General features: G+C 41.4%; 1 protein-coding gene across 1 annotated transcript; it reads right to left on the bottom strand.

Moving 5' to 3' along the window:
• Window positions 1-679: 679 nt before the first annotated feature.
• Window positions 680-17,232, bottom strand: LOC121397196 (Fc receptor-like A). The gene is made up of 7 exons (XM_041573534.1): window positions 16,910-17,232; window positions 16,069-16,338; window positions 6,196-6,243; window positions 5,358-5,489; window positions 3,428-3,499; window positions 2,552-2,577; window positions 680-1,529 (listed from the first exon to the last, which is right to left on the bottom strand). Exons 1-7 carry the CDS (start codon window positions 17,217-17,219, stop codon window positions 1,500-1,502), a joined length of 888 nt encoding a protein of 295 aa, XP_041429468.1. The 5' UTR covers window positions 17,220-17,232; the 3' UTR covers window positions 680-1,499.
• Window positions 17,233-17,695: the final 463 nt, after the last annotated feature.

Below are 17,695 nucleotides of genomic sequence, written 5' to 3' on the forward strand. Positions count from 1 at the left end.
TTATGGGTATGATTTTTGCAGCAAAACTTGTCGTTGGGGAACTACACAGTGGTGCACCCTGCTAAGGAAACACTAGAATTGCAGACAGTTAAAGGAACAGTTAAAGGAAGCCCCAAATTCAACAGTGCAGGCTGAACTAGGCATCAGCGCTCCCTGGGAGATGCCAAGGAAGACTATACAGGCTCAAAAATCCTGACGGACAGCTTTAGTGCTTCGTACTTGTACTTGTTTATATATCTCTAACTAGTAAAAAAGTTATAAGAGCTACTTTTATTGTGATGTTCTACTAATAATGATTCTAAGGGGCCGATTCACTAAGGGTAGAATATCGAGGGTTAATTAACCCTCGATATTCAACTAGGATTAAAATCCTTTGACTTCGAATATCGAAGTCGAAGGATTTAGTGCAGATAGCTCGATCGAACGATCGAAGGATAATTCCTTCGATCGAACGATTCGAAGGATTTTAATACAACGATCGAAGGAATATCGTTCGATCAAAAAAAGTTAGCCAAGCCTATGGGGACCTTCACCTTCCCTACTTCGACTATCGAATGGTCGAATAGTCGAACGATTTTTACTTCGAATCCTTCGATTCGAAGTCGTAGTCGTAGTCGAAGGTCGAATTAGCCCATTCGATGGTTGAAGTAGCCCAAAAAAAACGTTGAAATTCGAAGTTTTTTACCTTCGAATCCTTCACTCGAAGTTAGTGAATCGGCCCCTTAGTGTTGTTTCTGTTTTACAGAATTACCTTTTTTTCCAGTTAAGACCCTGTTTGCATGATTTCATACTATAACTCCTATACTTGATGTACATGTCTGCTGTTTGGGTATTCTACTACAGCCCTCACTCCTGTGCTGCTATGAGACCTCCTGCCCTGCCTTCAGTTGTCTACCTGCCTGATCTGCTGCCTTTCACTGATTTCTATTTGAGTTCTTTTGTTGTTTTTGCCTTAAAATGTTGGAGTAGTACATACTGAACACACACAGATTCTAGTAAAATTGCAAAATATTATCCTATGAGGATTAACATCATTCTCCAAACTGTCTACAATAGCAAAAGCATTGGCCCAAGGTCTTGCTGGTTTCTGAAGAACTTTTCATTCTGCTGCTTTGCTTCCTTCCATTGAATTAATTGCAATCAGTGAAGTCAAACTGTACAAGATTCAGGGTTGGGTTTTATCCCTTTCAACTGGTATTCTACACATATTGGAAAAACCCAAGGATTTTTGTCCTGCCAAATTGTAGCCACGAAACGTGTTGAGTAGACTTTGTCTGTGCTTCATGTTATTTTAAGATAATGAAATAGTTTTAATGGCTCCACTGGTGCTCCGTGTGAAGACATTTCTGACAAATTGTAATTTAGCAATGAATCCAGAATCCGAAATAGCAATACAGATGATCCAGTTTACTTTTCCAGTTCTTAGAATCAGTTAGACTGGAATGTTCCTTAGCTATGTCTAGAGTTGCATGTGTCTGGTTTGGTGGAACAAAGAGCATTCAGGCTTTTACCTGTGTATATGTCACGTCCTGGTGAAAAAAATGCATTAAAAAGTTGCTTAGTAGTATATATTCAACCTCTCATAATGCAATAATGCTTTCTCTGTATGATACAGTAGTTATTATATGGGGGATTTTGTTGATTAGTTTTAAGTTGCTGGTTATTGAATCCTTGACCATTCCAACAGTCTCCATGAAGGAATGGTTCCATAAGAACCCGTTGATACCCCATCCCAGTATAACTTTCAGAACAATGTGGAAATGTTACAAATATTAGAGTGAAGCATAGGGGCAAGTCTGGCAGGATAGAATTTTGTAAAGATTCTGTATGGTTTAGGCGGTGGGCAAGTACAATAAAATATGGACATTTCTAAAAAGCATATGCAACAAATACACTTGCTGCTTATACTGGGTTCCAAAATAGTGCACCATACAAAGGTTTATATGCTTTAGGCCCTAATTTGAGTTCAGTATTTGGAACTTTCCAATTGGAAACATGGTAACCTCTGGATAAAATTTGGTTATAAAACTCACCCTATCTATAACAAATAAATATTCAACCCAACTTTCATTCCTACTTGGCTTTTAGGATGTCTCTCCTTGCCCAAACCTTCCCCATTAGCATGTATAACCCTACGGGTCGGGTCACACGCTCAGATTCGGGGAGATTAGTCGACTCTTCTTCAGGGTGACTAATCTCCCCGAACTGGCTCCCGCCTGCTAGAATGTAAATCGCCGGCGGGATGACACTCGAAGTCGCCTTGCCTCACGAGGAAACTTCAGGCGACCTCGGTAAATGAATCGCTCCGAGTTCCATCCCGCCGGCGAATTACATTCTAGCCAACGGGAGGTAGTTCGGGGAGATTAGTCACCCCGAAGAAGAGGAGATTATTCCCGAATCTGAGAGTATGCCCTGACCCTAAAGTTTGGAAAACCTCTTAATAACATTATATAAAATCTAAAGATAAGGATAATGGTGTTACAATTTGTTTAACATTCAGGGAATTCCCAGTATGAGCAAAACCATGACATGACTTTGCCACAATACTTACAGTGTTAGTGGTTTGAATTACCGGATCTGCAAGACAAAAATTAACATAATCAGTTGAGTTACTAAATCGTTATTAACTAGTAAGCATGTTACTGGCTAATAGAAGTGAGCACTCAAGGAGATTTTGTAGGATGGTGTCAGATCGACCAAACGCATCCTACAAGTCAGATGTAGTCACATGGATCAAAATATAATGGGACTGATACAAAAATTTGGTGTGTGAACTACATGGAAAATGTTCCATCCAACGCAATGCAGATGCGAACGCTGCATGCTGTGACTTCATCCGAGATAAAATCTGTGGTGTCTGACCTACTTCTTTTTTCCATTGAAATACAGTGACTGTCGGATGTAGATGCATAAACAAACTACAACATCTAAATTTATCTGATCTAACTTTAGATTCTAGTTATATCGAGATCAGATTTCTTAAATCTTGTGCTGTTGCGTGGCAACATCAGATAATATCTGACCCACAAAATCTGATCAAAATCTGTAGTCTGGTTTCTGACTGTAGTTTTGACTGTAGTCTGATGGTGTCTGGCCTACTTCAGACTGTAGATGCATAAACAACTACACCATCTAACTTTATCTCCTCCAACTTTAAATTCTAGATATAGGGGGATCCGATTTCTTAGGACCCTACAAATCTTGTGCTGTTGTGTGGCACAAAATCTGATCAAAATCTCCCGTGTAGTTTTACCAAGACAACCCCAGGTCACCTTAGTTTGACAACTATTCTAGAAGAAGTTAGATGTGGTTAAAGGATAAATTGGTGAATTCTGATCCTTCTTCAAAAGCAACACTATAGCATGGCTGTAAATTCATAGAATGGAGCCTGAGTATGAAAAAGGGACAATAATCCAGTCCCACTTACCTTTCTGAATGGAGGAGAATTCAATAAAGGAGTAATATGGGTCTGTCTCAACTAACAGATCTGTGGCAGGACCTGTAATTGAGAAGAAACAGGACTGTGTACTGCAGAATGGTGGAGAGCACAATGTCAGGCAAACATAAGCTAATTTAAATACATTAACCTTTAGGCTGTTCAGTTTGTTCACCAATAAGAAAAGGCTCTGCCACCTACTCGCTGTGGCTGGATTCCTATTTCAAAGTTGGCAATGCTCTGGGGCTCATTTACTAAGGGTATAGTACAGAGTGCTACAACTTAGCGGAACATGATCTGTGAGTAGTGGGTGAATAGTGCAGCATTCTGCGGTGCTGTGCATTTGCCTTGTAGTTATAGGTGGAACTGGTTTATGGTGTATAAGTGTTGAGCTGCCTTATAAATCGAATTATGGTTCATTGCAATGGGCAGGTTATCTTACAGTTTATTAAGCATCTTCCTGACAAGGGCCCAAGGGACACAGCTGTGTAGCACATACTTCATGCTATGTACAAATTTTGCACACAGATCACCAAATGGGCTCCTTTATTTACAGATCTAGAAATGAAGCTAAAAAAATAAAAACATATCCATTGAAGCCTCTGGCAAACCAGTTGCCCCATATTGCTCAACATATAGACACTGATCAGCCAATATGGTTCAAATTTGGTCAACTAAAAGACCAGGGCACCTCAGGAAGGAATCTGAATGTTCTTAGGTGAGGATCAAGGACAGCAGTAGTAATACCTGCCTGAAATCTGCTGAAGTTTGGAACTTGTCATGGAAGGTACTATAAGGCAGGCAAGTAAAGTGGCTAGACCAGTGGCGGAACTACCGGGGGAGCAGGGGGTGCGAGCGGGTCAGGGCCCGCACCCCCTCAGGGCCCCCCGGCAGCTCACGCTCCACTGACAAAAACGGCCAAATGCGGCCGAATGGAGGGGGCGGGGCCCGGCTGCACGTCACGCACCAGGGCCCGCCCCCCTCAAGTGACGCTACTGGGCTAGACTGAATGCAACAATTGTTTTCTTCCCTGGCTCACTCACTCACCCAATCCAATTTAAATTCATAATTTGGTACTTCTCAACTCAATGTAAGATAACCTAAATGTTATAAAAGCCAAATTATAAAAGTTACCCCTCTATCCAATACATCAAATAAATATTGTATCTCAATTCTCATTGTATATGGTCTATAGTAGTGATGCCCAACCAGTAGCTCGTGAGCAATATGTTGCTCTCCAACCCCTTGGGTGTTGCTCTCAGTGGCCTCAAAGCAGGAGCTTATTTTTGAATTCCAAACTTGAAAGAACGTTTTAATGTATAAAAACTAAGTATAGTGCCACGTAGAGCCTCCCTCCACATAGGGGCTACCAAATAGCCAATCACAGCCCTTTTTCATGTTTGTGTTGCTCCCCAACTCTTTTTACATTTGAATGTGGCTCACAGGTAAAAAAGGTTGGGGACCCCTGGTCTATATGATGCCTTGCCCTACTCCCACATTCCCCACTAGTACAATCCCGCAGTTTGCTCTTGGAGCCTGGTTTTCAGACTTCCTGGGTTCAGTCCCTCTAGTATCTGTGATCACCTTCTTTCAATGCAATACATGGTTTTCATTACATATACCATATATTGCTATAGGTGCTCAACTGTAAATCCAGAGCCTATGAGTGGATAGTGGAATGAGTGGACATTTTCAAAGCTTTGCAAAATTCAACTGGTAGGCCAGTTTATATCACTGTACATGTGGAATTATGAAAACCAAGAGTAGCAAAGCGGCAAGAAGTCTCATTTGCTTTGCTTCCCTGAATGCACCCACCTCCTTTATGGAGCCAGAAAAATGATGGAATGGCTAAATTCAGCATATGGCAGACCATACAAAGTGTGGGTCACATACACAAAACAGTAACAATATCTTCAGTTACCTGGATGAGACCGATATGTGGTTGTGAACACAGCTAATAGTTTGTGCTTGTACTTTATCAGAAGAGCAACCACAACGAGTAGTAGGATGAGTGGAACCAAAACTATTAGATGTACGTCGTTCTGTGGCACATCTGTGAGAAATAAACACACGTTTTATTCACTGGGAATATTAACATTTCTATCACACAAGGGGAATCAGCTACAGCAGCAGAGCAAGAACATATTGACATGAGATGAGATGATGAGTTAACTGTTATTAACAGAAACATGTTGCAAATGGTCCATAAGCATTAATGAGCATAATTAAAAAATAATTAGTATGGTATAATGTAGGGATGCACCGAATCCACTATTTTGGATTCGGCCGAACCTGCGAATGCTTTGCAAAAGATTCGGCCGAATACCGAACCGCATCCTGGGAAGGGGAAATTTTTTTTACTTCCTTGTGACAAAAAGTCACGCGATTCCCCTCCCCACCCCTAATTTGCATATGAAAATTAGGATTAGGATTCAGTTCGGCTGGGCAGAAGGATTCAGCCGAATCCAAATCCTGCTGAAAAAGCCTGTATCCTGGCCGAATCCCGAACCAAATCCTGGATTCGGTGCATCCCTGGTATAATGTAACCACCAAACTCTCCAAATATGTCCCAGGTTAAACAGAATTTGCCTCAATAAGAAAATAACACATGGGCAGGGTTCCTAGATATCTGTTTTTTTTTATAAATCATAATATAATGAAAATCAGGGGCAGTGAAACTTTTCTATATGATACAGGAAAGGTATAACTCCTAGTTTCCTCCCCAGCTAACTGAGCCTCAGATAGTAAGTCAATCTTACCTTCTATACTGGTTGAATTTGTGCCGGTGTCATTACTTGCAAAAACTGCTGAAAACACAAGAAAAATTATTTAATTGCTGTTTAGTATTCCAAGCAAAAAAGCGATTAGGTAAAAAAGAAATGCAGTTCCAGGTCTGACACCGAGATATCAAGAGTAGGGTGACTGCTTCAACATTTATTTGTATCTCTAACCAAAGTGTGAAATAGGGGTAAACTGTGTTTTAATGTAAAGGTAAAGTTAAATATAATTCCCAGTCACCTGAGGACAGCAGCACATAAGACTGGTCTTAGTATACCCCAAGAAGGTTTTAACAGAGATGGAAATTCTAAGGTCCAGAGCATATAAAGAATAAACAGGGGCAATGACCTCTTTGACCTGACACAACATCACAGATACAGTAGGAGCTTTGATTGACAGGATCTGGGTGGGTGCAAGCTGAACAAGACTTTTCCGACTATTACTGTATTGTGAGTGCAAAGCTAAAGTGGCTCAGGGGATGCCTGGGTTGTATTGGCATTAATTGGCAGTCCAGCCTACTGAAATCTATCTTGGCCAGTAAGTGACAGCAGCACAGAGCATGTGCAGTGAATCAGCAGAAAAGAAGTTGGGGAGCTACTGGGGCATCTTTGGAGACACAGACAGGGGGGACAGGGGGAACAAGTGTCCCGGGCCCGGGCTGCATTTTTGGAAAGAGCCTGGCTCCCCTTACGAGCGCCACAACCGTGCGGCCATTTCGCAGGTTGCTGGATGCGGAAGTGCCGAAAAGCCAAACAGCAAAAGCCGAAGTCCCGAAGCGGCGAAAAGACCCGAAGTCACGAAAACAGCCGAAATTAAAGTCCTGATGCCGCGAAAAGACCCGAAGTCACGAAAACAGCCGAAATTAAAGTCCTGAAGCGGCGAAAAGACCCGAAGTCACGAAAACAGCCGAAATTAAAGTCCTGAAGCCGCGAAAAGACCCGAAGTCATGAAAACAGCCGAAATGAAAGTCCTGAAGCGGCGAAAAGACCCGAAGTCACGAAAACAGCCGAAATTAAAGTCCTGAAGCTTTGAGTTCAATTCTACTGAACACCAGTTTGTGGGTTATATTTTTTTTTTTTAATCTCCTGGCCATTTTTTGGGGGCCCCAATATTTTTTGTAACTTGTAAGGGGGCCCTAGCCACCAATTATTTATTTATTTTTATGTAAAAAAAAAAATTTGTAATTTTTTTTTTTGGGGCCCCAATTTTTTTTAACTTATAAGAGGGCCCTGACCATCAATAGCTTTTTATAACGTGTGTGTCGAGGGGGTTACTTTTTTAGCGCTGATGTCTGTAGTCTTTTAACCGTGATGTGGAGTGGGTGGGATGTGGGGTGGGGCGTGAGGTTGGGCGGGGCCCAGGGAGCCCCAAAAATGTTGTTGTACAGGGCCCCGTGATTTCTAATGGCGCCCCTGGACACAGATCTTTACTGCTAAATGGCTGTGGTTGACTTGGGCTGGTACAGAAGCACAAAACATCATGTACAACATTTCTACCTACTTCTTTGTTAAGCTTTACTTCTTTAACAGAAAAACATCTGACTGTAGTTTCAACAAAATAGCTTAATAACAAAAGTTTTTTTTTCTTAATTTGAGACTGTGTGAAATAAACCTTTTACTTTGTTATTGACTCTTAAGTGTACAGGTTGCCTGTCGGTGCCGCAGCAGAAGGTTCCAGGGCCCCTAAGGGCCTTCCCCCCGGCTACAATGTAAATCGCCGACAGGATGGCACTCGGAGCTCTTCGTTTTCCAAAGTCGCCTCACAAGGAAACTTTGGGCGACTTCAGAAAGTAGAAGCGATCAGAGTGCCTTCTCACCGGCGATTTACATTGTAGCCAGCGGGAAGGCATTTAGGGGAGATTAGTCGCCCGAAGAAGAGGTGATTTGTCACTGGGCGACTAATCTCCCCCAGTAACAGTGTGTGCCACCTCCCTTAGGGACCCCAGGACTTTTTGTTGCAGCAATGACAGGCATCCTGTACTCTTAAGAGTAGGGTTGCCACCCTGTCTGTAAAGAAAAACAACCTTCCTATATATTTATCTTTTTTCCCTATTAATAACATTGGGATCACTGACCTTCCTATATATTTGTCTTTATTCCCTATTAATAACATTGGGATCACTGACCTTCCTATATATTTGTCTTTATTCCCTATTAATAACATTAGGATCACTGGCCTTCCTATATATTTATCTTTATTCCCTATTAATAACATTGGGATCACTAACCTTCCTATATATTTATCTTTATTCCCTATTAATAACATTGGGATGAGCCATCATTTTTACCGGTCAGGCCTGTAAAATACTGGCCAGGTGGCAACCCTACTTAAGAGCCAATAACAAAGTAAAAGGTTTATTTCAAACAGTCTCCTAAATTAGCTCATCTCAAGTTGAGAAAAAAAAAACTGTGCCTTGATTGCACAAAATGACTCCCCTGACAGCAAGTAGCTCTGCCACCAATTACTATTTATTTTCCCAAGCACAAGTAAATAATGAATAACTTTTGCATAACAGCTTGATTCAATTGTCTATTCCCGCCAAGCCAGAACTCCAATTAGCAAAGAGAGAAATCATTAGGGGGATTGGGATCTTAGGGGTTCTGCTGGCAGCAGGGACAGTATTTAGGGTTGCCAACTGGCCGGTATTTTACTGGCCTGGCCTGTAAAAATGATAGTTGCTCCCAATGTTATTAATAAGGAAAAAAGATAAATATATACAAAGGCCAGTATTTTTTTCCAGAAAATGTAGCAACCCTAGACAACATAGAACCACAACAAAAATGTCTATCCCACCCACCCCGCAAAAGTTGTTTCTTCAAGCCCAGAATAATTAAACCGCGTCAAAAAGCCGTCCACACTACAAAATACCGCCAGTTACTAACAGCAGACTTTCCCTTCTACACCACTAACACCATTATCATACAGCGAACTAACTAGCCACACCCACTGCGCTCATATACGTAGCGGGTGACATCACGGTCTCGCAAGACTTCAGGAACCAGTGATTCGGGACTGCAGCCTTGGGTTAGGGTTGCCACCTTTTCTGGAAAAAAATACCGGCCTTCCTATATATTTATATTTTTTCCCTATTAATAACAATGGGATCAACCATCATTTTTACCGGCCAGGCCTGTAAAATACCGACCAGGTGGCAACCCTAACTGGGGTTTCTGTGGCTCAGGAGTATACAATAGTCAGCCAGCACTCACCACTTTGATTTTTAAATGTAGCGACCAGGTGCACGTCAATTGGTGTCCACTTCCACCAGCTTCAATATCCCAAAATCACAGTAGACAGCACCAGTCTTGAAGATTTGTTTAAAAAAGCCTTTATTGGAACTTCATGGCTTTATCATCTGAACAAACGCAACAACGTTTCAAGCCGCATGGCCCTTTATCAAGTTAATGTTTCACACATGGTTACACATTTTTACATTACCTTGTATAGCGCCATCTTGTGGCTCAATCCTTAAAAATATCACAAACTACAGATCACAAAAGATTTAATCATGCTATATTTTGTTTTGTCGGTGGAGTCTCCTTCTCCATTTCTATGCTGCTATTTCCTTGTTCAAAAATCTGTAATATTAAAAACATAAATAAAAATCCAGTTAAAAACATACTTAGCGGAATATAGAGTGTAAGTCGTATTCACGATTTAGGCCATGGGGCTCCATGGTTTCTAAGCAACGTATCCACCATGCTTCTTTTTTTAGCAGTTCCTTATTTCTATCCCCTCCCCGTCGGAGTTTGGGCACATTATCTACAACTTGGAACTTTAATTGTTGGACCCCATGGCCTTTTTCCACAAAGTGGCTTGCAACAGCCTGATCTATTTTCTTTAACCTTATGGCGGACTTGTGTTCCCGTATCCTGTCTCGTATCATGCGAGTGGTCTGCCCCACATATAAATACCCACAAGGGCATTTCACAATATACACCACAAAAGTGGATGTGCAAGTGTAATATCCCCTGATCTTGATGGGGTTACCCTTACGTGGATGATACACAGTGTCTCCCTTTTGACAGTTGGAACAACAGTTACAGGAAAGGCCCGGGAAAGTCCCATTATTTTTTGGGCGTAATACACCTTGCCTCATTTGTTTGCCCCCCAGGTCCGATCTCACCAGCATAGAACCAAGGGTTCTATTTTTCTTGTATGACATGAGGGGTAAAGCTTGAAAGGCTTCCACAGATGGTATCCCCTCCTTAAGTAAACTCCAATGTCTATTAATAATGTTGGCCACATCTTTATATGTATATTTAGAATATATCAGAAGCTTCTGATGAAGTGACGTATTGGTCACGAAACGCGTCAAGCTACTCTCCCTGCCCTCGTGTATATTTGGTTTTACTCGGATCAATAAAGATGAAGTTTTAATCTACATTTTGGTTCCACCTTGAATGAATTGGTTCCCGGTTGCCACCTGCTTGTCAGTACCCTATGAGAGTCACTAAAGTAGTGTCTATGACCTCTATTTGTAGCGCCTCCTTTATTAATTCATCTATTCTCCTTTTTATATCAAAGAGGGGGTTGGTGGTAACCAATTTGTATGTTTCAGTATCACCTAATTGGCGCTTAATCTCTGTTACATACAATTCTTTATCCATTACCACCAACGCCCCTCCCTTATCTGCTGGTTTGATTACCAACAACTGATTATTTCTGATTTCCTGTAATGCCTCAAATTCCTTTTTATTCAAGTTCCTGGACTGTACATTAACCTCCCCATGAATGTATTTTTGCTCTAATTTGGCTATCTCCCTTGTGACATTAGACATAAAAGCATCCACAAAAACATTAGATATATCTGGTTTGTATGTGCTCATGGATTTAAGGCCCATGGTATGCCCAGTAAAGGTACCAAATTTTTCAATCCTATTTTCCACCCCCGCATGTCCAAATTGTACTTTAAGCTGTATGTCCCTGAAAAAGCGATAAAGTTCAATGTCTAGTTGGAAAAAATCCGGGTCTGACACTAATGCAAAAGACAGGCCCTTTGTTAATACCTGTTGTTGTTCCATCGAGAGGGGCACACTAGAAATGTTCACCACTGTTTCCGTCTGTAGCAAGTCGCAGCTTGGCCTTTCTTTTTTGTTATGCTTTTTTCCCCCTCTTCTCTTGCTCCTGGTGCGACTTCCATCGTTTGTGATCCACCTAAAAAAAGAAGATGCTGACGAGGAGGCAGACTCCGATCTTGGCCCTGGGGATATATCATCTCTCCTCCGTTGTTTAGGGCGGGTTTGTCGTTCCCCCGCAATGAATCCACTATCTCCGAATGATTCTTGGGTTGGGTGCCTCCATCTGTAAACCCGACCGTTGCTATAATCATTAGCGTCGTGCTGGAACTTGGAGCGCTTCCGCGTCTCCACCTCTGTGCGGAAGCCTTGCATGTGGTGCGCCAGTTTCTCCTTCCCCTGTGCAACAACGTCTGGTGCAAATGCGTTCCGGATCTCCGTTCCGTTTAAAAAATCTGGATAACCCACCAGGCCGTCCGATTGTTTCTTGTATAAACTCCATATTGTCTCCCTTCTCTATTTTTGTAGACCAGGTGATTAAGATGTATGTACCTAACCACAGATCCTTTTTAAAGGACACAAATGATTTTTTATCAAAATTGCAAATGGTGTCAGATTTACCGAACAATTTCTTGTTGGTAACTTTCGATGTGGAGAGCCTCTACACCTCCATCCCACACGATGGGGGTGTAGAGGCAGTCCGCATCGAGCTGAGACACGATGAGAGTTTGGATGCATCTCAAGAAAATTTTTTGATTCGATGTCTCGAGTTAATACTACATAACAATTACTTCTTATTTCAAGATGAGTTCTTTGTACAGATCAAAGGCACAGCTATGGGGTCTAATGTGGCCCCGTCCTATGCGAACATATTTATGAATAATTTTGAAACCAAGTATGTGTATGTAAATGAGTTGTTTTTGCAATATTGCAAGATATGGTTAAGATTCATCGATGACGTGTTCGTAATATGGACGGGGCCACTATGTACCCTTAAAGATTTTCACCAACAAATTAATTTGGCGTTTCCTCATATTAAATTTACATTACATGCCGATGAAAGAAAAATAGCCTTTTTAGATACTATGGTATTAAATCAGGACGGGAAATTAGAAATAGACCTTTTTGTTAAGCCAACTGATAAGAATACACTCCTCCACTATGAGTCATTCCATCCAGTCTCAACAAAAAGGTCATTACCAAAATCACAATTCCTACGGGTAAAAAGGATTGTTTCCAACAAAGATAGACAGAGTGAACGTTTAGAGGAGATGCAAGATAAATTTGTTCAGAGAGGGTATCCGATGCCTTTACTAAAACAGCAACGGAAAGAAATTGAGGGTGATCGAAAGGAGTGTAAACATCAGGACAAACATAAAAATAAAACTAAGAGAGTTCCATTTATTTCTAAATATACATCTTTAAGTAAAGATGTGGCCAAAATTATTAATAGACATTGGAGTTTACTTAAGGAGGGGATACCATCTGTGGAAGCCTTTCAAGCTTTACCCCTCATGTCATACAAGAAAAATAGAACCCTTGGTACTATGCTGGTGAGATCGCACCTGGGGGGCAAACAAATGAGGCAAGGTGTATTACGCCCAAAAAATAATGGGACTTTCCCTGGCCTTTCCTGTAACTGTTGTTCCAACTGTCAAAAGGGAGACACTGTGTATCATCCACGTAAGGGTAACCCCATCAAGATCAGGGGATATTACACTTGCACATCCACTTTTGTGGTGTATATTGTGAAATGCCCTTGTGGGTATTTATATGTGGGGCAGACCACTCGCATGATATGAGACAGGATACGGGAACACAAGTCCGCCATAAGGTTAAAGAAAATAGATCAGGCTGTTGCAAGCCACTTTGTGGAAAAAGGCCATGGGGTCCAACAATTAAAGTTCCAAGTTGTAGATAATGTGCCCAAACTCCGACGGGGAGGGGATAGAAATAAGGAACTGCTAAAAAAAGAAGCATGGTGGATACGTTGCTTAGAAACCACGGAGCCCCATGGCCTAAATCGTGAATACGACTTACACTCTATATTCCGCTAAGTATGTTTTTAACTGGATTTTTATTTATGTTTTTAATATTACAGATTTTTGAACAAGGAAATAGCAGCATAGATATGGAGAAGGAGACTCCACCGACAAAACAAAATATAGCATGATTAAATCTTTTGTGATCTGTAGTTTGTGATATTTTTAAGGATTGAGCCACAAGATGGCGCTATACAAGGTAATATAAAAATGTGTAACCATGTGTGAAACATTAACTTGATAAAGGGCCATGCGGCTTGAAACGTTGTTGCGTTTGTTCAGATGATAAAGCCATGAAGTTCCAATAAAGGCTTTTTTAAACAAATCTTCAAGACTGGTGCTGTCTACTGTGATTTTGTGGCTCAGGAGTACTTTAGAGTTAGCAGTGGTTTTGCCAAATGCAAAATATTAAAATATCTGAACAAACTAATCTTTTTTTTTTTTTCACTTCCAAAAGTTTTGGAGAAAGGGAACTGTAACTGCTGAATACAATAAAGGCAATAGGCAAGGGACTACTACATGAATGTGCCATAAATCCTGGAAGAAGTGAAGGCTGCATTTATATAAACCATGCCTTGAGAAATAAGTGTTCCACAATGCTGCCATTTGGTCTCCTTTCACAGTATTTGCCAATAAATACTTAGCACAGGGTAGTTTATAACCTATACACCGGGTGGCACCTTTATTTTTGTTTATTAACTTGTCCTAAGACTTTACGATGATAGTTGTTTGACAGGAGATTATATAATGGGATTGCTATCAAATAATTAATATGGAGGGCGACATGTTGCAGGATTTGCACCTTGTCCTGGAAACTCTGACTAATCCTGATTGCAGAGATCCTGATTGGACAGAGAATTAAAGGAAAACTATACCCCCGAACAATGAGTTTGCCATTGGGTAATCATAAATAGAAAAATGCTATTTTGAAAAATAAGGGCTACCCCCTGGGATCCGATGATTCACAGTGCACACAAACAAACCAAACATGTTAGGTCTAGGGTTGCCACCTTTTCCCCCGGTAGAGACTGGGCAGGGGGGCTGGCCATGATGCGGAGAGGGCGGGCTGTGCCATAGAGGGGCAGGGCTATGACTCAGCAATGTCAATCATGGGGAGTAGGTGTGCAACACATGAAAAATGTTCCTGGATGGTGCAAAATAAGTGCCATGATTGGCCATTTCTTGGCTCCTGTGTAGACTGGCAGCCTACAGGAGGTTCTGTTTGGCAGTACGCCTGGTATATTATGCCCTTGCATCAAAGCCAGGAATTCAAAAATAAGCTTCTTCTTGATCACTGGCAGTGATCAAACAGCAACATGGAGCCAGATATCTGTAGCAGATGAGCGGTTATACAAAACTAGGGATGCAACGAACCCAGGATTTGGTATTTTGCCAGGATTCAACCCTTTTCAGCAAGATACAGATTCGGCTGAATCCTTGTGCCTGAACGAACTGAATCCGAATCCATAAAATCATGTGAGTTTTCGTCACAAAACATGGAAGTCAAATTTTTCTTAGCTGTGCACGCTGCTTTGCATATGCAAATTAGGGTTCGAATTCAGTTTGGTATTCGGCTGAATCTTTCACAAAGGATTCAGTGGTTCGGCCGAATCCAAAATAATGGATTTTGTGCATCCCTATACAAAACCAAATTTCCTATGAGAAATGCCACCATATTGGGAAATGAAGGGCAATCACCTGTTTATCAACCACATACATTAACAAACTTACAACTATTAATTAGGGAGGTTTTCTGGACAATTGCTAAAACCATGAACCACATAAAGACCAATCACATACCCGATGTTTTGTGACATCCGGTCTTAGAAATGTTTCTGTAGGTCACAAAGCAATTGACAATTGCCTCGAAATACTGATGTCACCATTTTTTTTTTGGGGTGGGGACATTAGGCTACAGTCACACCAGGAGATTTGTAAGTGTATTTGTGCATTTGTGGGAGATCTTTTTGTTCAAAGCAGAAACCAGAAAGCAATAAGAGTTATTGTAGACAAAAAGAACATCTGAGATGCTGGTACATCTTGTAGTGTGACCTTAGCTGAGAAGCTTGTCTTTTCAGAGCAATGGAAACATTCTGCACCAGGTGCATAAGCGATTAAAGGAGAAGGAAATGTTAAAACTAAGTAAAGGTCAACCTTAATATACCAGTAAACCCTCAAAGTAATGCTTCTCTGAGTCCTCTGTCAAAAGAAACACCACATTTCTTTCCTTCTATTGTGTACTCATGGGCTTCTGTATCAGACTTCCTGTTTTCAGCTTAAACCTCCAGGGCTAGGGCTTGAGCATGCTCAGTTTGTTCCTCTCTCCCTCCCTTCTCTGCTGTAATCGGAGCCCAGAGCAAGGAGAGACGCGGTCAGGAAGTGATGTCACACCAAGCTAATATGGCAGCTGCTATACTAAACAAACAGAGAGCTTCTAGAGATTTTTACTCAGTTATGGTAAAACATTCTACAGAATAAATAAAACATTCTAGCTTGCACTATTGCAGCTAATCTTTTGGTAATCAGGGCCGGATTTACATAGCGGGCGCCCGTGGCCCACTACCGTTCGTCACCTGTGCCCCCCCTTTATTCATGCAAATTTGTATCTTCTGCACATCCCCAGTGTTTTTGAACCAATGTGGGTGTGGTTGGACAGCATGCAGCCCCCTAAAATCCTCCAGCCCTCGGCCCGGGCCTAGATGGCCTTTCCGCAAATCCGGGCCTGTTGGTAATAAAATGCCTCCATAGCTTTCCTTCTCCTTTAAAGAAGGCTCAGTGAATGTTCTCTACTCACCTTGTACTTCGATACGGATTTCTCTACTTGTCTTCACTGTGCCATTTATACGGGCATCACAAGAATAATTCCCAGAATCCTTTAGCTGAACTGATTTAACATAATAATTATTGGATAAATTCTCATTCTGCACCAGAACGTTGTCTTTGTAAAATCTAAATCGAAGTTTAGTTGTGTCCGACTTGCTGACTGTGCTGCATTTTATAGACAGATTTTCCCCAGGCGTCACTGTGTGTGGGGTCACTTTTATTTCTGGGCTAGAGAATAGCTCTGTAAGAAAAATAATCCAAATTACACAGGTTGTTGCTTGGCCCCAGACACATATAGAACAATCAAACTGAAATTGTTGCTAGAAGTAAACAAGCCATTGCAGCTGCTAATAACAGAACAAGTTGATGTAATATCCTCTCATTATCTGTGGTCTGTAACTTACGTTGGCATCTTAACCTAGTCTCCTGAAATTGTCATGTTTGGTTATACCAAACGACATTGGGAAATCAGCTTCAAAACTGACATAACAGCAGTTATGTCCCCTTATTTCCTTACTATTTTCAATTGTAGAAAGACATTCTTTAGTTTTATTAAAATGGATCACGGAGACCCACCATTGACCTATGGAAAAATGGTGTCCAAGTCACTAAAGGGCAAAGCGGACTCTTTTTTGTGCCAATTGTACTATAATGTAATTTGAATATAATATGAATTAATGGCTTACTAGAGACTCCATCTGTAACCACCTTATATTCATTAAGGGTTGACTACTCAATATAATTAGGGTCACCTTCAGAACCTTTTTAGTGCAGGTTTAGTTCTATTACAGGGAAGAGCAAGCTGTACTCACCTTGTATGCGGATTGATACTGTATTGCTCATCTTTGTTTCACCATTGGTAGAGGTTCTCACTTCACAGGAATATTCCCCAGAATCCTTCATTTGAACTGGGAAAACTTGGTAAGTACTGAATGTTGTGAAGTTTTGCAGCACCCGGCCGTCTCTATAGAAAGCAAACTGTAATCTCCCTGAAGAAGTTCCTTTCTGTTGGCTGCCTTTGATCACACAATCCAATGACATTTCTGCTCCTTCAGTTACCGGATCTGAACTGGCTGTTATATTTGGCACAGAAAACAATTCTAGAAGAGAAATTAGCATCATAGTAAATTATTTAAGTAAACATAAAATATTTAGCACACTCTTGTGCTCTTGTGCTGCTGAGAAGCTAAGCTTTGGGGTTAGTGGAAAGCATCATGTGGAAAGTGATCAAATAATTTCTGGAGAGGCATCCAGTGTTGGACATAGTAGGAAACATAAGTTAACTTACCAAAACTAATATGGGATCCAGACCTTCAGCTTGGGGAGGCAAACAATATGCTTTATATGAAGTTAACTGCATCAAGCATTGGAGTGTGGTCCGGTTTGTGCCAGCCTACTACTACATACAGGGTTGGACTGGGCCGACGGGACACTGGGAAAAAACCCGGTGGGCCCAGGGCTTAGTGGATCTGCACCCTGGTTTTCCTCCTGCCGCAACCAGTCAGCAGTGAGAGTGCGCATGTTGAAGTGCACACATGCGTGGCAGGGGGGTTTCCGAAAGGGAGGCCCCCTAAGGCAGCAGCCCCGGTGGGTCCTGG

Source organism: Xenopus laevis, chromosome 8L (genome assembly GCF_017654675.1).
Source record: "Xenopus laevis strain J_2021 chromosome 8L, Xenopus_laevis_v10.1, whole genome shotgun sequence".
NCBI classification, from domain to species: Eukaryota; Metazoa; Chordata; class Amphibia; order Anura; family Pipidae; genus Xenopus; species Xenopus laevis.

What these genes read in the sequence shown, in the direction of transcription:
- LOC121397196 (XM_041573534.1), bottom strand. Translation starts at nt 17,219, where the DNA reads ATGATGCTAATTTCTCTTCTAGAATTGTTTTCTGTGCCAAATATAACA. An exon ending in ATTCTCCTCCATTCAGAAAG is followed by an intron (nt 2,578 to 3,427) that starts GTAAGTGGGACT and finishes TTTGTCTTGCAG; the next exon opens with ATCCGGTAATTCAAACCACT. An exon ending in TAATTCAAACCACTAACACT is followed by an intron (nt 1,530 to 2,551) that starts GTAAGTATTGTG and finishes TTTTTTCACCAG; the next exon opens with GACGTGACATATACACAGGT.